At 37.4% G+C, this 20,585-nt stretch overlaps 1 protein-coding gene across 3 annotated transcripts in view; it reads left to right on the forward strand.

The window, feature by feature from the left end:
* The window catches only part of rnf216 (ring finger protein 216), a 28,407-nt gene that overhangs the window by 3,618 nt on the left and 4,204 nt on the right, over window positions 1-20,585 (forward strand). For all 3 annotated transcript variants that reach the window (XM_055191197.2, XM_073857067.1, XM_055191206.2), the window contains exons 5-15: window positions 50-126; window positions 269-371; window positions 493-654; window positions 1,388-1,502; window positions 1,596-1,735; window positions 1,854-1,904; window positions 2,164-2,301; window positions 6,276-6,424; window positions 7,181-7,259; window positions 18,849-18,946; window positions 20,050-20,272. In XM_055191197.2, the coding sequence (XP_055047172.2) occupies window positions 50-126; window positions 269-371; window positions 493-654; window positions 1,388-1,502; window positions 1,596-1,735; window positions 1,854-1,904; window positions 2,164-2,301; window positions 6,276-6,424; window positions 7,181-7,259; window positions 18,849-18,946; window positions 20,050-20,272 (1,335 nt within the window). The remainder of the gene's footprint in view (window positions 1-49; window positions 127-268; window positions 372-492; window positions 655-1,387; window positions 1,503-1,595; window positions 1,736-1,853; window positions 1,905-2,163; window positions 2,302-6,275; window positions 6,425-7,180; window positions 7,260-18,848; window positions 18,947-20,049; window positions 20,273-20,585) is intronic.

Raw genomic sequence — 20,585 nt, forward strand, 5'->3', positions numbered from 1 at the left:
ACTGTTCATTAAAAACAGAGTTTGTTCTTGTTTTGACTCGTATTTCCAGATGGACCTTTTCCCAGATGTGCAGGAAGCATATGTAGCAGAACTGATAGAGAGAGGCGGCCTAAAAGATTTAAATGTGTAAGCCCAATTTTTTTGGCCAGATTGAAGCCTGCTTACTCCTGTTATACCTTTATTGGCATAGCTGCAATTTGTCTTGGTTTATTTAAAAGGACATATATCGTTCTTATGGTTGAGACATTGTTTGTGTTCTTTATCACAGAATATGCAATATATTATTGGAAAATCCTGATCATCCGAAGAAAGCAAACTCGGTTTTGACACAAAGCAGTGTTCTTCTTGAGACTGGTGACTCTGAGACGCAGGTATTTTATGTTTTACAAACTTATGGCAGATATCCATACAAATTGAGATGAAGGCATTGCAACAATTTAAGTTAATTCAAAGCCCACATATTTTACTTCCTTTTTTTCTCTTTTTGTGTAGGAAAGTGAAAATTATTTCGATTATTCCAAACTAAAGACCGTTGGACCTGAGGTTATATTGCAAGCAGCCGATTTGCTAATGGGTGACTTCAAAATGTTGAGCTGTCAGGATATCAAATGGGCCCTGAATTGCCTCAAAGGACACTATGCAATCACACGAAAGGTGCTTCAGACATGTTTTAATTCTTATGTGGTTTATATTTCTTTATGCTTTTAGTCTTGAATCTTAAACTACATTTGACATATTTAGGGTCTTTTTGTGGTGGGTTAAGGATTGATGAAGCTTGTCGACTTCAGGTGTAGTCATAAACCAAAATATTTACCAAAATGCAGATGAACTGGCAAATATTTGGGCTATCTAAAAATCCAGTAGAGGCCGATGACTTCTTTTCTCGAAGGTGCCCAATGTGAAGTTCGTCACAACATGTATGTAGCCAGTCATTTGTGTGGTTCATAATTTCAAAATATGTGTTCGGCGCGTCGAGTGAACCTATGTGCATCACGTGTCTTGTCCAAATAAGTGCCTGCTGCAGACACATCTAAAGGGTTTATGATAAAAGAGATACTCGCATAATCTCATGTGTAATCAGAGTTTAGTGTTAAGGGAGTGTCTTGCGTGTATTTTGTGAACGTGAGCGTCTCTTTTTTCATAAACGGTTTTGACGGGTGTGCAGCAGGCACTTATTTTGAAAACACGAGCAACACACATGACACATATTTTGAACTTTCGCCCCTCGGAAGAGCAGTCATGAGCCGCCACTGCTGAAATCCCTGTAGTCCAAATAATATCAAAGGCCCTTCGGATATCATCCTCAGTAAATAGATGATGTGGCTTGAGCTCAGCTTTGCGAATCCAAAACATTTCTTTAATGTAATGGCTCTGGTGTCTGTTGAAGGCCTTATTCGATGCCCTTAAGAAGTGGCAGGAGAACTCCACTGACCCCTCAGGGAAGAAGAAGAAACGCAGAGATCCAAACGAACGCGCTTTCATAAACTTCAAGTTTGAGCAGGGTAACACGTTCTTCTACTTTGTGCGGCCTGTAGATTCAAAACCATAAAATGTAAGTGAAAGGACTGGAGCATTTTTTGTCTCATTTCTCTCAGGTTCTTTTAAACTGGAGCGAAAGATGTACTTTTTAGAGAAGAATCGGCGATGGAGCCGAGGTAGCGATACCTCCACGCTGGAGCAGTCTCTCGTGAAAGAGGTTCAGTTTTATGAGCAGAAAGCCAAGGAGATGGCTGAGGTACCTCAGATGATTTCTTACTGTTGCTTGTTGAAATACAGGGTTGTGATGAATTGAACTGTCAAGTGTATGTGTTATGTGTATGATGATAGCGCTGTGCTTATATTACTCATTTCAGCATGAAGATTTTCTCTTGGCTTTGCAAGTGAACGAAGAGCAGTATCAAAAGGTAAGTGTGAAGTAGTAGCAGCCATGTTTTTACTGGTATGTCTCAGGTGATCTGATCACAAACATGCATCTTACATTTTAACTTAAGGGATGTTCCTATCTAATTTTATGATTACATACTATTCATCATTCACAATGGTTTTTGCACGTCAGTTAAATTCTATTAATGTGGCAAGTTGCTACAAGCCATTAAAATGATAACGCATGTCCTAAACAGCTCACAGTTAAGCTAATGACTTTTAAATGGCCCGTACTTTCAGAACGGACAGTTGATCGAGTGCGGATGCTGCTGTGGAGAGTTTGCCTTCGAGGAAATGACGCAGTGTACAGACGGCCATCTTTTCTGCAAGGAATGTCTGGTGAAGTACGCACAGGAGGCTGTGTTTGGATCGGGACGGGTAAGAGAACCCTAGAGGATAAATCCAGGGTTATGGGAGTTGAGATAAGATGTCTTTATGGGTTCGCTTAGATCGAAAACCAAGAGCGTTCGGGTTTAAAAGTTTTACGCGTGCCTCGGACACAGGTCAGGTATAATAATAGTGGCATCGGGTCTTAAAATTTAATTTTAAACTTAAAATAAATGTGTATTGGCCGAACTGACCCAAACTATCTTGCGTGTTTGGGTCTATCGTTTTCCAACCCATCTTTTGTTTGCCAAGAGGCCTTGTGACATTGTGTAGCTGGTGGTAGGTTAATTTTCATTGGGACAGACCTGTGTATCTGCTTTAAATGTACATTTTATTGGTTACTGTGGTGTAAATGGTGCAGCGGGACAAATTGGTTGCAAGGCCACCGGGGTTTCTTTCTGTCTGCCTGGTGCACGCTGGTGCAAAAATTGCCACTGGTTCGGGTCTAATTTTCTCGGTTTGTCTTAGGTCGGGTTTCTTTTTTTCTCTTAAAAAAATAAATATATATATATATATATGTTAGTTATTAGGGCTGGGCATAGATTAATCTAGATTAATCTCATATAAAATAAAAGTAATTTTTGCATAACATATGAGTTTGTGCTGTGTGTAAATATTATGTGTATATATATAAACACACACACACAAATATATATGGTTTTATATATAGAATATATAAACACATAAATAAATATGTATACACATGTAAATGTTTCTTAAATACATACATGAATGTGTGTGTATTTATATATGGGTGATTCTCACGAAAACTTGGTTTTAAAAATGTCAAGCATGAAAATGTAAAAATTGCTTAAATTTACTTTTTTTCCCACCAGACATTGAAAAACAAAGTCTGGAGTAAATGGAAACATTAATTTAAAAACTTTTACTTATCATTTAACACTTTTTGTAACATAATTAAAAAAATAAGTCCTAAAAAATCTCATTACCGCAACAGTCAGAAAACATCAACACTGACATATTTTCAAAATGACATGACAAACCTGAAAGAACATAATTTGGAGATTCTGCACATGCATTTAAAATCAAAGTATTATGCTTCTATTAATTAAATTAACATTTAATAAGCATCTGTTGCGGTAATGATAATCAAAATGTCGTGTAAGCATTCTGACAAGACAATATTTCAAATTAACTGTAAAAAAATGATCTTACCTGGTAGCCATCTTGAAGTAACTGCTCCATGTGCTTGGTCACTCAAAATCAAACTTTATTAAAATTCTGTATGTGTGCTTAAACTGTTCTCAAAAAGTGTTGCGGAGGATGAGAACATCAGGCATGGACACATCATTTTCCTAATTTTTCTTCATTATTATTATACATGAATATTCAGTAAATATTTTTTCTGTCATCTAAAGTAGTCTTGCAAAACATCTATTTATTTTTTTTCTTAATATTTTTGTGTTAATTTGATTAATTTACAACATAACGCATGTTCAAACACAGCCGGACACATTGCGGTAATGAGAATTTCAGCAGAAAATGAGATAAAATTTCCAATTATAAATTCTTATGTTGAAATCACACATTGTGCAAGGTAGAACACAGTATTGTGTTAATTCTGATGCTTTTTAATGTTACTATATTACACATTTTAAAGCTAAAATCATTAGTGCCGTGGTGTTTCAATGGTTTCGTGAGAATCACCCATGTACATAATAATTACACAAAGCACAAACTCACATGTTATGCAAAAAATTACTTTTATTTTGTATGAGATTAATCTAGATTAATCTATGCCCAGCACTAATAGTTACATATATTCATAATATTTATATATTTATGCCTGTCAGGTTTGCAGGGTGTCCGCGGGGTTTTAAAAAGTATTAAAAAGTGATAAATCAGAATTGTCAAATTTAAGGCCATTAAAAGTGTTAAATTTGGCTTAGAGGTATTATTTTTTTCCAAATTAGGTATTATTTTTTTTCAGACTATCAGGTGTCCTATACTGATTGAAATTCTATGTGCGTTCGAGTTAGTTCGTTTAAATATGGGCTTTAGCATATCTGGGCACATAATCAAAGATCTTTCGTCTCTGGTATGTGATCAAAGCCTGGAGTGGAGCCAAATCACGTTCCTCTCTCCACTGTAAGTGTTCTCTTATCCCTACGCACCGGATCCACTCCGGGTTTTCTGACTGTATCACGTTAAGCTGAGGTAAAAGTTTATTTCAGCTAGCATGGTCAAACTTATAATGCGTCACGTTTTTTAATGCTATGCTGATCTAGCCAGTGGGTGATACAACGGGTTTGTTAAACTCGTGGGTAAACTTCATGTGGCGCCACAAGAACCAAGAGGCAGATGACATCCAAATCCTCTGAGAGGGATGACGAGGAAGCATAAGAAGAGACTGCTTCCGAAATGCTCTCGCGGGACTTTGATGTCATCGACCTGTCGGTTCTTGCAGTTGCATTTGCGTTTGGTCCGTCACAAAAACGTAACATTTGTACATATATTTAAGCACCGCAGTTTAAAAAGGTGATTTTAAGCCATTCAAACACAAACAACAGTGCTAAATGCTAAAGCCGCGCATTTGTTTCTCATTGAGCTTGTGTTGTGAGTATTTTTGACGCTTTATTGGCCTTCAATAACACACATGCCTCAAAAATCCCGTCTTTGCAAATATCCTCATATAAACACGACAATTTAGGTCTTAGGAGAAAGTAAACAGCATAAACATTGCGCATAAAATAGCACATCAGCGCTGCCTCTATTGTAACATAATATTTAGTTGATAAAGGTACAGTCATTCATTTTACAACTGTCACTCACTATGGTTATAGGCATCCTGTGCGAATTGTACACAGTTTGACGCGAGTTGCTCGTTCAGGGTTTATATTCATACATAACGTTACTGTATTAGAGCTGTGACTGTAAGCTGTTTTGTGAACAGAACATACCCTGGATTATTCGTTTATGTGTACTGAATAATATGATATGAAAAAGTTGTATTTGTTCACATTAGTAAATGCATTATATAACATGAACAAACAATGAAAAATATAGAGTATATAATCATTAATTAATTCTTGTTTATGTCATTACAGTAATTGATGTTAGTTCATGGTGCATTAACTATGTTAACAGTTTCAACTTTTTATTTAAATTATTAGTAGATGCTAAAATAAATACATTTACAATTAATAAATAATTATTAAAAGATTCATTTAAGGTGGTGATATTCATGTTTCTTTTTATATAGTGAGTTATTTAGCTTTTTCGCTGTTTATCTGAAATGCCCTGCAAACTACAGCTACCTATATATGCCACAGGAGACTTCAATTTGGAATTCATGGCAAAAAAATCTCCCCTAAAAAAGCTATTGGTCTCGCATAAAGTGTTAGGTAAAGGAATATGACTTGGCCTGAAAAACATTTCAGTCAGAAGAATTTTTTCACTTTAATCCATGTCTATTCTTTTTTGTATGTTATATATGTCAAAATCTGTGTAAATAATAGAAAGGCCACTGATTAACACTCGCAATTCAGTGTGGTGGTGGTTTTAAAAACGATTCTGAAGGTAGTAAAAAAGGTATTAAAAAGTAGTAAATTTAACTTAAGGATTGCTGTATATACCCTGGTTTGGGACATTTCAGATCGGGTTCATTTCTTTGGACTCGAGAAGACCTCTAGTTGAAATTAGACTGTTCATTCATTAGTCTTAACCTGTATTACAGGAATGTTACAAATTTACAGGAAGCCTACAAAGCTATTACAATGTTATTATGCCTTCAGGCAATGCGAGCAAGGTTTTTTGTTTTGGTTTCATTTTTGGGGATTTTTGAAGTGGTTCCCAGTTTCTGTTACAACTTTCTTTCATTTTTTTATTTAGGATGAAAAAAAAGAGTTTGCACTAAACACACAAGCACTGAGTACATCTGAATTAAATGGGTATTTTTACTAACCATTGACTATGAGTAATTGGTTTATTATATGTGTTTGCAGTCAGAGTTGAGCTGTATGGATGGGAGCTGTACCTGTTCCTTTCCCACCAGTGAGCTGGAGAAAGTTTTACCTGAGAACATCCTTTGCAAATATTATGAACGACAGGCAGAAGAGGCCATAGCAGCCACCTGTGCAGATGAACTGGTCAGGTGGGTTACTGTATAAATAGTTGTTTACCTGAAAAGAAAATACTGTCTTCTACTAAAAACCATATGTCCTGTGAAAGATATAAACCATATGAAACAAACATGATTAATCTTTTTCCATGGAAGTAAAATGGACAGTTTTGCATAATGTTATTTTTGTGCTGTTTTCCACACAACAAAAGTAAATAGAAACCAAAGCTTTGTGTAAAATACCATATAAATAGTCCATATGAACTTTTAAGACACTGCTAAAATAACATGCCACAATTGTATGAAGACTTGTAAAAGGTGAAGTCTGTAAATCTGAGCCACTTGCATTGGAGAATAAAAAAAAATGCTTTTAAACATCTGCCATTGGTTGAACAAGCAGCTAATCCCGCCCCAAACCTACACTATTGGTTGAAGAAGTGTTTGATTTTTCGCTTAAACAAAGCAGAGATTTTATGGCACCAGAAAATAACATTGTTTACACCTCAGGGAAGTAATCCAACAAATTCCTCCTTGACGGTCTCTGCATATCAAACTGGCATAAAAGCAAGCATTTTAATGTTGAACAATTTACACTTTTAAGCAAAAAAGCCTGCAGGTTGGAGAGAGGGTGAAATGATCATGAAAAATAAATGACTTTTTTAGCAACAGAAAGCTAGCATTATGAATGGACCCGAGAGGACATAATTTATAAGGCGGAACAACTATGATATAACCCCTTTGGTTCATTGTCATTATTCATAACATTGTTTTCTTTACTTTCTTTTCAAGGTGTCCGTTTTGTAACTTCCCAGCACTTTTGGATAAAGACATTTCTCTGTTCAGTTGCCCAAACCCTCGCTGCAGAAAGGTTAGTTTATGTGCCTGTATGTTTATGTGTGTGTGTTTTTTATTAGTCCTAGGAAAAGTGCTGTGATCTCTTTATGATTTGCTCCAATAACCCGATCGGTTCTCGGTCACTTGGTGGCGCCACAGGCCATGGAAAGGCTTTGGGCTTTATGGTTGGCAGTCTGGGCCCCATGATTAGTAGATGTGATGGTATGTTTTAACGGCAGTTTACCCGGCTGGAATTTATTTGGGTCAGGTCAAAAAGAGAGAAAAGCATTCATCATGTCGACTATAAATATGCAACACATGAACTCCCAAAAAGAGCTTAACAAAAGTTGAAAAGTTCAACAGAATGCTTCACTATTCCAGTATATCACTCCCATGATGTTTGGGAAGAGATAACAGGGAAAATGTGGATTGTAACCTTGGGATATGAATGGCAAACCACAGCCTGTTTATGTTAGATGAGGTCTTTAAAACAGGCTGTGTCAATTTAGTCACAAGCACTCATTTCTTTGCCCAAACCTTGTTGGATTTTGTTGTGGTATGAGTGGAGGATGTTGTTGTGTTCAGCGGTGAGGAATGTATCGGGCAGTGCCAGGAAGGTGGGCGATGTCTGTCTTTCGGTTTGTGTGCTGGTAGATCTTAGCTGACAAGCAGAACATGTCAAGGACAATAAACGTACAGCTATTTTCTCATCAGGGCTGAGAGGAATGCTAGACCCATCTGCAGTTTGTCAAGATTGTCTGCATTTGTCTCTCACTCTCCATTTCTAAAGTAAACACATGTGGGGGGCTGCTGTAATACTTTTTTTAATACTTCAAAAAGACCAAGGGTGTGTAATGTAAATTATATTTTTAATTTTGGCATTTTGTAGCATGGTAACATTTCCTAGATTAGTTTGTGTCTTAGTGTGAATTTGCTCTTGTTTATTTATTTAATGGTTAGGAATGTGTGATGATGTGAAATGTTAAGCATGTAAACTGGCTTTGTGGTTAAATTGTGTGTATGGATGTACTTTATAAATATACAAAGTACTTTTATAATCAAATCAAGAAGGAGCAGCACACCACACCAGCGTATGATAACATTGTTTAACATTGTTTAAGTTTGCGTTCTGTATGTTTACATTTTAAATGTTTGACTTTTTACGTTAAACACCTTTAAATTTGGATAGATTTTGACTGTTTTATCACTCATCAACAAGAAATAATCACTCTACTGAGAGTAGGCCGGTATGAGATTTTGGCGGTATGACAACCTTAAGCAAAAAATCACAGTGTTGTGGTATTGCCGTTGCAACACTAAAATGTGTTATTTTCAAATGTCTGCTTATACAAACACCACCGTTTTTCAATATTTTACCATGTTCTTACCTCAACTTAGACGAATTAATACATACCCATCTTTTTTAATGCGTGCACTTAATCTTTGTACAGCGTGTCGTGAATGTGTTAGCATTTAGCTTATCCCCATTCATTTCTTAGGATCCAAACAGGGATGAATTAAGAAGCCATCAAACACTTCCATGTTTTCCCTATGTAAAGACACAAGTAGTTACACAAGTACGTATGGTGGCACAAAATACAACGTGGCAATTTTTTAAGCTAATAAAAAATTAGAACTATAATGTATGGCGGAAGAGCACTTAATTTGAAGCACTTCGACCTTGGGCGCAGTAATATTGACGAAAATTTGAGCGAGAAGGGTAGTAAGGTAAGGCAAGGCAAGTTTATTTGTATAGCACATTTCATACACAGAGGTCATTCAAAGTGCTTTACATAGAAATGTAGTCAGGAGTGATGATGTTACTGCGTGCCAAGTGCTGCAAACTAAGTGCTCTTCCGCCATACAATAGTTCTCCTTTTTTATCCACTTCGGAATGTTTTATTTTGCGCCACCATACTTACTCGTGTAACTACTCATGTAACAGTCTTTGAATAGAGAAAACATGAAAGTGTTTGGTGGCTTCTAAATTCATCCCTGTTTGGATCCTAAGGAATGAATGGGGCTAGGCTAAATGCTAACACATTCACGACGCGCTGTACAAAGATTAAGTGCATGCTTGAAAAAAAAATAAGGATGTTTTAATTTGTCTAGTTGAGGTAAGAACATAGTAAAATATTGAAAAACAGTGGTGTTTTCCTTTAACTGGACACAATACATTGTATATTTAAGCAACATGTATGCCAGGTAAAATAAAGCTTTGAAATTATAATGTTCTTTCAAAAAATATATTTTTGTGTTATATATTTAATGTAAACGTCAAATCAATTACATGACTTAATATTTTAATTAATTTGGGGGAAACAGCTCATACCTTGGAAACAGGATGCACGGACATTTTTGTGGTTTTGAAACCATGACTCTTTAAAACCTCAGTATATCTTGAAACCAATAACCGGTCCATGCCATTCTAAAAAGTGATCCCAACCTTAAAGTTCCTCTGTTTTTTATGTTGTTGTTATATTTGTGGTGTGAATGCCGCTAATATATCTACACTTTGAAACTTCATAGTTTTTCTTGGTATGAATGGGCCTTAACTCTGCAAACAAAGCAAAATATCAAGTTAGGCTTAGAGATATTTTATTTACTTACTGTTTCAAACAAAACTATTATATATCTTTCAAAGATTTTATTTTATTTTATTACTTTTATTGTGTACCTTTGCTCTTGAAAAGTAAAGCATTCAGAATGTAACTTGGATTTTCAGCATTGGGATATTGGTATGGTATCAACTGAACAAATTCATTTTTACATTTATATATTTTATGAAAGAACAATTAGAGTGGTTGGTGTTAGTAGATAACAGATAACAGTGACGGGTATCGTTCCATTATTTAATCTGGCACAGTGCTTGCAGTTTTTTAAGTCCAATACAAGTTTGTCCTCTTGGTGGCACTGTTGTTCTTTGTAAAGTGTTGTACTCTGCCACACATCTGATGTTAATTACAAACCTAAACCCCGCCTCACACTTCTGCAGCAGGGTGGGAAAGGGGCAGGGGAAGCCTTTCAAATGGCCACGTCTTTGGCTTTCCCCCCTGCAACACTGATAGATTAAGTGTGCCACAGACGGGGCCTCCATTTTCCCCCTTATATCTCTTCCTCCTGGCAGAGTCACAGGAACGGATCGGTGTGTGTGTGTGTGGGTGTGTGGGTTTAAGAACAGTCGTGTGTAGTTTGATTTCATAATGTGACCCACTTTCACTTCCTCTTTTTGGCTCTCACTATGGCATTCCTGTGAAGGAGAACCGAGTTCTCGTGCACAGCAGTGTTCGACTTGGCCAGCATTATGAGGACTTTGCCAGTGCTTTTCTATTCTGGAACAAATTTATTGGATTGATAATCGGGGTCAAATGCCGACCGCTGGATCAACTGTCAAAAACATCTTTACATGCTAAGAAAGTTGTTGAGCTGTAACTGAAATGTATGAAATAGATCAATAGAGACAGAGCGCAGTTATGCTAATTTGAAAACCACGCCCACTGGGGGGAAAACAATCCAACCGTCTCCATTGACTTTGTATTGCGAGAGGCTGACTCCTTGTCATTTCTGGCTTGTAACAAAAACAGAATAATGCCTAAAAGCTGCTGTGTGACAAGGTGTACAGCTAACAAGCAAAAAAAATCAGAAATATGTTTTTATAAGCTGTCGAGCTGTAAAACTCAGCCTTTAAGGAGAAAAAAAGATCGCCGACTACATTTCCCTGTAGTGGGCGCTGTTCTACTAATAGTACTATGAAAAGTTTTCACTTTTGTGTCTTTAAACACTCGTTTTTCGACAGCTTATAAAAACTTATTTCTGTGTTTTTTGGCTTGTTAGCTGTACATTCTGTCACACAGCAGCTTTAAGGGCATTATTCTGTTTTTTGTTATAAGCCAGAAATGAGAAGGAGGCAGCCTCTCGCAATACAAAGTCAGTGGAGACGGATGGATTGTTTTCCCCTGGTGGGCGTGGTTTTCAGGTTATGATGCGTTGGCCTCTGTATCTCTTAGGCTCTAAATTTAAACGTTTAAGAAACGGTCACAAATCATTAATAATCCTATTGTGTTTGCAGCTGTCTAACTCCCGTTTGTCCGACTGCTGTGGAAAACTCTGGAATCCCAATACCCCCATTAATAATGACTCCAGTACTCATGTTTCAGCACACAGTTATTTCTCTCTCTTTTTCAATCTCCTTTACTTTTCTCTTTTCACTCTGTGAAGTTATATAACCGACACACTTCTGTAAGACCCCGCCCCCGTGGTAGTTTTAAGATTATTATTGGTTGGAACGGAATCCTTCAAATTTGAAATGGGTTCATGTTTGACCCAGATTTTTCCTATTTGTACATTTAAAAAAAGCTGCGTTTTTACGACCGTATGCTTTAGGGTGGATTTGCAAGCCAGCTCTTTTCCCACTCTTTAGCTCTGTGGGAATTTGTCAGCTACCCATGATTCTCTAATTTGCTCCGATAGACGCCAACAGCTGCTGCATTTTTTGCACTGCCTGCAAGTTTTGTTGAAGTGCTCTCACAGGAATAAGTTTTGTTTGAAGTGTAACTGTCATGCAGTCTGGTGTCTGTAATAGCTGGTATTTATTTTGCTCGCCCGCATTCCATCAAAGAGAAAAAACAGATCAGACATATTGCGTAATTGACTTGTGTATGCGTGTGTGTGTGTATATTGCACATCACTTCATCACAGCTGCATGACCATCGAATGCTTAACGGTTTAATATGTTTTATAGCTTCATGAACTCCAGCACTGGCCTAGGGATGTTTGCGTGTGTTAACAACACACGGTGGGGTGTGTCTCTGTCTTCATGAGGCTCATTCAGGCTCTGATCCTCCAGAACGAGCAGCCCCCCAATCAGATGCTCCACAAATCTCTTCTTCTGCCTTATAAGGCCTGCTGCAGCCTCCTGCGCGCCCGGTCAGGAAAGAAACAGATGTCGCAACAACTCTCGCTTACTAACAAGTTTGTGTCGTTTCATTTCAGACTGCTTCCGCATCAACCTGTCATCAACCCTTGAGTAGTTCCTGTGTGGATGTGTTGAGTTGATAAGTATGGTGGACTAGTTTGTCGAGTTAGGTATGTCTTATGCAGTGTTTAACAGGAAGATTCACTTAGAAGAACTACACATACTGGCTGTGTTTTTATGTATGTCCAAAAATAAACCTTTTTTGTAGACATTCTTATGGGAATGAGCACTAAAGCCAGAGAGTGTAGTTTTTGTTTTTTTACGTTTGCGTGAAATGCAAAGCATGGATTACGTGTACACAGAGGTTGTGACATTGCAATGCATTTCCTGGCTATACTATGTTCTCCTATGCACGCATGTATGACCTACGTGTACAAAGTATGCGTACAGTGTGTGCATACTATTCTGATGACGAAATTTGCGTCACGTGAACTGTACGCGGACCCTCGCATATGGGTAAAAACAACTATACTATACTACTCCACTACTTTGGAGTCTATTGACAATACATTTGCATGCACTTGGACAACGCTTTTATCCAAAGCAATAGTCAGCGACAATTGCAATGCTCTACCAATTGAGCTTCAGGAACATTTGAGGGCCAACTAAAATATAATATTTTTCCCATCCCTATTTGCCCGTCCCTACTGGTTGAATCTCATCTGAAAGGATGTGGTCTAATAAACACTGCTCAGTCCAGATAAAACCAGTTGGTATACCTAAAGCTTAGGTTTCAGCTTAAACATAGCGATTAACAGGAAACGGAGGGGTGCGAGTTTTGTTGAATCAGATTTAAGTTACAAGAATATGTGGCCTGACCGCAATGTCACCATGGGCTTGTTTTGTCGAGATAAAGTTGTTTTTCCAGTTTGTTTCTGTACTTTGTTGGTGACAACCGTGTCTTTAATACATGGAAGAGGCCTTCATATGGGTGCAGGCGAACGCTAAATACATCCTGTGTGGGCTGAAGGTTTCTGTGGCTCTTGTGCAACGGTATTTTCTGTGATAAATGCCTTCTGCAAAGTCACATTTTCTTTATTAGATGCGTCTCCCCTTGCGACACTAACTGTGATTTATGGCACACTAACCTGTCAGGGCTTTGAAAAACTTCATATAACATTTCATTTTTAAAGCCTGGGGTTTGTGAAGGAACTGTAGGAGGTCCACAGAGAAACGTTTTTAGTTTTAAGGAATGAAGAACTATTAAGCATGTTAGTACTATGAGCACACAGTGTTCTCTAATGTTGGCCAGAAAGCATTATTAGAAACATTTATTTGAATATGCGCAAGCTTTGTAGAAAAAGCATTTGCTGCCTTTAATGGAAGTGTAAGCCAACACGGAGGTAGAAACTGTTGCGTATGAGGGAAGACCTGTGTGAATGAGAACGACTCCGCCCTGTTTCAGAGCGAAATCTCAGGAAGTGTCAGCCTGGCCTTGCAAGGTATGCCTGGTATCAGGAAGTAGAGTTGTAAGTGATGTCACTGTGATGTCACAGCTGTATTTTTAGCTACATATATAAGGCACCAGTATGTGATGTGTTCAGTGTAGAGACACTTTCACTGTGAGCTGCAGTCACTTCCTGTTAACTCAATTTCTTACTCAATACACTATTCATGGGGATAAATAACAGTATAAAAATGTTAAATAAAAAAAGATGTGTTAAATTAAGAGATTTCATTGTAAAAGATTAAAGGGACACTACACTTTTTTAAAAAAAAATACTCATTTTCCAGCTCCTCTAGAGTTAAACATTTGATTTTTACCATTTTGGAATCCATTCAGCTGATCTCCGGGTCTGGTGCTACTTCATTAAGCATAGCTTAGCACAATCCATTGAATCTGATTAGACCATTAGCATTTTGCTAAAAATAAACAAATGACTCTTCTGAAAATTAAAAGTTGTGTTTTCTAGGCAGATATGTCTAGGATCTATAATCTCATTCTGGCATAATAATCAAGGACTTTGCTGCCGTAATATGGCTGCAGGAAGCGCAATGATATTACGCAGTGCCCGAAAATAGTCCCCTGCTATTGAAAGTAACCAAGGGGACTATTTTCGGGCAGTGCGTAATATCACTACATTACTACACTACACGATGTAACTACAGAAGAGTCAAGTTTTAAATAAGAAAAATATCGAAACTCTTTGGTTATTTTTGAGCGCGATGGTAATGGTCTAATCAGATTCAATGGATTGTGCTAAGCTATGCTAAAGGTGGTACAGCCAGACCCGGAGATCAGCTGAAAAGTTTCCAAAATGGTAAAAATCGAATGTTTAACTCTAGACGAGCTGGAAAATGAGCATATTTTCAAAAAAAGTGTAGTGTCCCTTTAAATAGTGCCTTATTTTAAAGGGGGCATTTCACAAAAGCATTTTAAGATGTCAAATAAATATTTGGTGTCCCCAGAGTACGTATGTGAAATTTAAACTCAAAATACCACACAGATAATTTATTATAACATGTTAAAATCGCCACTTTGTAGGTGTGAGTAAAAATGTGTCGTTTTTGGTGTCCATTTAAAGGCAAACGAGTTGATCTCTGCACTAAATGGCAGTGCTGTGGTTGGATAGTGCAGATTAAGGGGTGATATTATCCCCTAGTTCTGACATCACAAAAGGAGCCAAATTTCAATGACCTACTATTCCACATGCTTGCAGAGAATGGTTTACCAAAACTAAAATACTGGGTTGAACTTTTTCACATTTTCTAGGTTAATAGAAGGAGAAGAATAGGTCAGATTTTCATGATATGTCCCATTTAAAGTACAGTTTACCATATGTTTAAAAATTTGACTTGTTGTTTACATGTTTTAAATTTGTTAATGTTTAAATAATTTAAAATTGAATTAAATGAGTTGTGTTTGTCGAAATCACACAAATCTATCAAGAAGTATTTCCTAAAGGGAGTCGGCCCTCTTGTGTTATACTAGTTTAATCCACTAGGGGGTGACATATCATTACCATGCTCCTGGCTGCTTTAGTTAACACCTTCCTTCTCCACACCACGCACCACATGGTCATTGTCTGCCCTGACATTCACTATATCCAATGTAGTTTCTTCAAAACCAATGAGTAATATTTTTTATTTACAATATGCAGCCTGAGGCAGACATTTTCAAAAGCAGCGTTTTATAACCCCTGTCCTACTACGCTTATGAGATTGTTGCCTTGCTGATCTAGCATGCACTAGGTTTGTATCCTTTCCAGGATGACACCCAGGGGGCATGCGCTACTATTCTTCAGACCTTCTGCATCACACTAAATTGTCATTTATCAGCTGTCACCATCATTAATATTCATCATTGACTTTAATTTTTAATGTTAATGGTATTTACCATAGGGACTGTTGCCAGGCAACACTGGGTTATGGGATTAGGGAGCTCTCAGTGGATTGTAGCCACATGTGTTGTGTCTCCATCAGGACCGTTCTCTCTCTCTCTCTCTGCTTAGTTTGGATTGTGTGGACCTTGTCAAGCAGCTGCCATTTTATTTCACCTTGAACTCTTTATGTAACTAACAGCTAATGTTTATCCTAACAATACAAGTTTTAGGACAAAACAATAAATCCACCTCGGACTGTTCTGGTACATTGCATGTGATGACAGACAGGCAGTTAAGGTGGACAAGCTACAATGTAGCTGTGTCTGTTATGCCCAAATCTTATGAGGAGGGAGCACATGTGAAATGTGTAGGCGCTTACATGGTCTGAGCACAGCCATCATCACGCTCTCAATTTAGAGGTTTAGATGCGTGTCGGACTCAGATGTCCTTTACAGTCAGCTGAAAGGCAAAGAATTGTGGGCAGGCATGGCTAAAATGGAACAGATGAAAATGTTGTTCCTAGGCAACCAGACAGGCGATAAGTCGCCCCTGAGGAGGAGGGCAAGGAGCTGCAAGCACTCAGTCTGCAGTAAATGCTTTTATTATCAGAGCATTTATGAGTTTTCAGTATAAAAGCCTCATAAGTATGGGTTCCCTAGCCATTTTTACTATAGAAATTGATGTTTTTAGCAAAAACTCTAAATTTATATGGAGTGCCAAGAAAGGCAGGCATCAGATCACATCATTTGCTTGTTTTCTGTGTGACTCACTAAAGAATAATTCACTGTATCACCGTAATAATGTACCATATTGTCTCAAGTTGAAAACCAACTCTTTAATTTGAAAATACTTTTCATAAGTCCAGTTTGGTTCCCCACATGCTTTAATGCTTTTTATATGGCATACAGTACCGTATATAACCTGCAGTCCCTCTGGATTTAACTCTTTCCCCGCCATTGTTTAAAAAAAAACTTTGCCAGCCAGCGAAAGCCTTCCAGAAAATGATCTTCTATTAATATATAAAGATACAATGTATTAAATCTAAGAACAGACCCTCTGGTTTCAAACAAAAAAAGTATAATTCTACCTTTATTTGTTCTCTTTTTAACATCTCTCAAATCTTGGTAGGTTTCTTCAAAAATACAAAATTTTGCGCAAAAAAACTGAGATAATTGCATTTTTGTGAAAGACTTTTGATTGAGATCAGATTCAGAGCGATGATCAAAACAATGGTGGAAAATAGCAGAAATACGGATTGCCGTAAAAACTCGTCATTGGCAGGTGTTCAGTATGATTGACATGTAATTGATTAGAGCTCGAATATGAGATGATTTTTATTAAGAGGCATTTCTGTGATAAAATAATTCATTTTATATTCAGGATAATAGTATATGACTTTTTTCTTTAGTGGAATTTTGTATTAAACTGTCACCGTGTTGTCTTAAAGGATCAGTCAATTTTCTTGGAAAGAAAGTCCAGATAATTTATTTACCACCATGTCATCCAAAATGTTGATGTCTTTCTTTGTTCAGTAGAGAAGAAATTATGTTTTTAGAGGAAAACATTGCAGGATTTTTCTCATTTTAATGGACAATTAATGTCAATTTTAAACTGCAATTTTAGACTGCATTAAAACTGTTAAGTGTTGGGATCCATTAAAGTCCATTAAAATTAGAAAAATCCTGGAATGTTTTCCTCAAAAAACATAATTTCTTCTCGACTGAACAAAGAAAGACATCAACATTTTGGATGACATGGCGGTGAGTAAATTATCTGGATTTTTTTTTTTAAAGAAAATTGACTAATCCTTTAAATGGGTGTTAACGTTTTGAAGCACTAAAAAACTGATACATTCATCAGGACTCCAGATATGTCTTGAAGTGAAACAATACATTTGTGAGCGATAGGAATGATTTGTTTTGGACTTATTTAGTGATCAATTCATAATCATATCAAGTTAAAATATGGCATGTCTTATGACGTCAATAACATCCAGTGTTCCCCACAGGATTTTGAGATGACGTCACACGCCGATTAGCATATCTGTGACGTCATCGCGTCATGTTTTACTCTTTGATCTGTCACATTATATTGCATTTTAAAACAACTGAATGCTATTTTTACATATTAATTGTTCTGTTGTCTATAAAATAATGACTAAACACGACCCAGTAACGACCCACAACCCAGTTACTCCTTGTTTAATCCAACCAGCTGTTTCTTTAACTGCTGCTAAAACGCGACATCGTATGACAAAATCACCACACATTTACATTGAGACCATGATGTTGCTCTTCTTGTGTTGTTGTGTTATGAGCGTGTTATGAGTAATAGTTTTATTGTATAGCGCTACAGAACACGTGCGCGGGCATACCGCATCATAGGTAGGGAGAAAACTCACACACAGACTCACACCAAGAGAACGGGTATGTGTGAGAAACACTAGCGCTAACCTTTCGTTAAGTCATGATGAACACGATCAGCCGTCTTCTCTGTCAGTAACATCCGTGACTGTTCACGTTTACCCGAAAAAGAAAGTATGCGAAGGAACGCGGAGTTAAAATACTTTTCACTGTTGTATACGAGAGAGGAGGCGTGCGCTGTTGAGGCGCTGCACAAAATATGAGAAAGAGAGAGCGGAGGGAGGCGGGCTGAGTGCTCGCTACAACGAATTAAGCCATTTTAAATGGTAAAATTAAAAGTATAAATGGGAATCATGAAAAATCTATTTGTGGCGGGCCGCCACAGATAAATCAATGTATGGGAAACACCGACGTCAAATCATTGGTTCTTGTGTTTCTCTTGTGTATTTTAACACGCATATGACAATTTGTCACAAGACACATGAAAACCAATGCGATTTGACTATATCAATGTGCTGTCATATTTGAACCTTCCTTGAGAATTTACTGTTCCTTTAAGATGCCATTACAGTTTAATATCAACATAATGTGACCCTGTCTGTGAAATCCAGGTTAAAATCTAAGAATCTGTCAATATTATAGATATCAAGGTATTTTTTACAGGATGTTTTTTTACATTATATAGAATTATTTTATGTGGAATTTACAATAAATCCCAAAAAGTGACTTTAGTTGGGTTGTTATGAGTTTTTTTTATATAATTAATTCATAAATGAGATCATACCAACAACACTGTATGATTATGCAGGGGTAGGAAGCAATAAGCATCTCTATAACAATAGCACACAGGGAACACAGGGAGGGACTTGTATGGATGAATTGTAGCCCAGGTGTTTCTCTTTCCACCACTTCATTTAAGTTGTGATCAATAACACAGATGCTCATTTGTGTCCCTTCCTTAGGAGAGTTGCAGGAAGTGCCATGTGGTGTGGAAGGAGCACGCAGGAAAGACCTGTGAGCAGGTGATGGAGAGAGACGAGATCCGGCTACGGGTGGCTTTGTAAGTGCCTGACTAAAAACTTTAAGTGTTTAGCCATCTCATTAATAAATCATGCGTGTGGTATTGAGAGTACTCGGTTGTGTAGTGAACCACATGGGAGATCATTAGTATCCATGTGCTGAGTCAGCTGTTTCCCCAGGCCTTTCTCATGGCTCTTTAAAATACACCCTATTTGATCGAGTCCCCTGACTACTATGTTTGCAAATACATGCGAACCACAGGAGGTCTGCGTGAGCGTAGGTGCCTGTATAAACTGATCCGGTGTGAAAACTGGACAGGATGCCATCGCTCGGGTTCCTTCCTGTCATTGGATGAGGCAAACACAAGCATCAAAGACTGTGTATCCTGTTTACCCCTTTTCTTAAGCTTGCATTTATAGTCACAGGAAACTGACCCTAACTGAGATATTGAATTAAATGTGATGTCACAAAGGCCAACTGTGCTTTTACATAGATATGATTCTGTAGCTGTGTTTTAGATAATCTCCCTGCTTCAATACCAGGATGCTTCGTATACAAAAATAAAATACAACTCATTTGTAGCTAACATACATTGCTAACTGATTCAGAACCAGATGAATGACTGATATGACACTTTTTTTAACCCTTTCCCCACTAACGTTTTTTTTAAGTCTTGCAGGAAGTGTTCTTCTTTAAATAAATAAACATACAATATATCAAATGAAAAAACAGACACTGCTTTTTGTACTCTTTTATCACCTCTCAAATATAGGTAGGTTTCTTCAAAAATACCAAATTTTGAAAAAAGCTTAAATAATTGCATTTTTATAAATTACTTATGTTAGAGATCAGTTTTTTTTATGTTTTTCAATTAGTTGAGGCTTCAGTTTTGAGTAAGAGCGGCATATAGTGGATAATATAGATTACCGTAAAAACTCATCAGGAAAGCATCATTGGCAGGGAAGCATTTTATCTTAATTGACAAGATAACTTGTCAATGGCAGGGAAAGAGTTAAGTGTCTCATAAGGGGCGTTTTTCACATGATGTGCATTTACAAATATTGCATTTACATTTGTGCATTTATACAAACCACAATTATGTTTAGATTCAAGCAAATATGTAGTCATTTTTTTTTCGATCAGTGAGGAAAAGATGACTGCTGCCCGTGTCAGGAAGTGCCACAAGTGTTCCACAGGTCTGGTCAAGTCCGAGGGCTGCAACCGAATGTCGTGTCGTTGCGGCGCCTTCATGTGCTACCTCTGCCGGGATCCTATTAACGGCTACAACCACTTCTGCCAGCACGCTCGCTCGCCCGGAGCTCCCTGCCGACATTGCAGGAAGTGCTCGCTGTGGACGGACCCCACGGTAAATCCTCACACCACTTTAGTGCCTCTTGCTTTGTCAGCTCTCTGCATTAGTATGAGATCATCCTTAAAATGCTAAAGTACATGGGACCCCATCCATTCCAAACATTTGTTCTCTGTTTATGTCTTTAAGGTTTAGTCTAAAACAGGTGCCCATGAACACCATGAGTCTATGAGGTGCCTGCCAAAGCACATTCCATTAATAGTCTCAATTGTAATATTTATTTATTACAATTTTTATTATATTAGCTTGGCTTCTTTTATGTATGTTAACATTTTAAACAATACTTAAACATATCAACAAGTAAAACACA

The sequence above is a fragment of the Misgurnus anguillicaudatus genome, chromosome 19 (genome assembly GCF_027580225.2).
Source record: "Misgurnus anguillicaudatus chromosome 19, ASM2758022v2, whole genome shotgun sequence".
NCBI classification, from domain to species: Eukaryota; Metazoa; Chordata; class Actinopteri; order Cypriniformes; family Cobitidae; genus Misgurnus; species Misgurnus anguillicaudatus.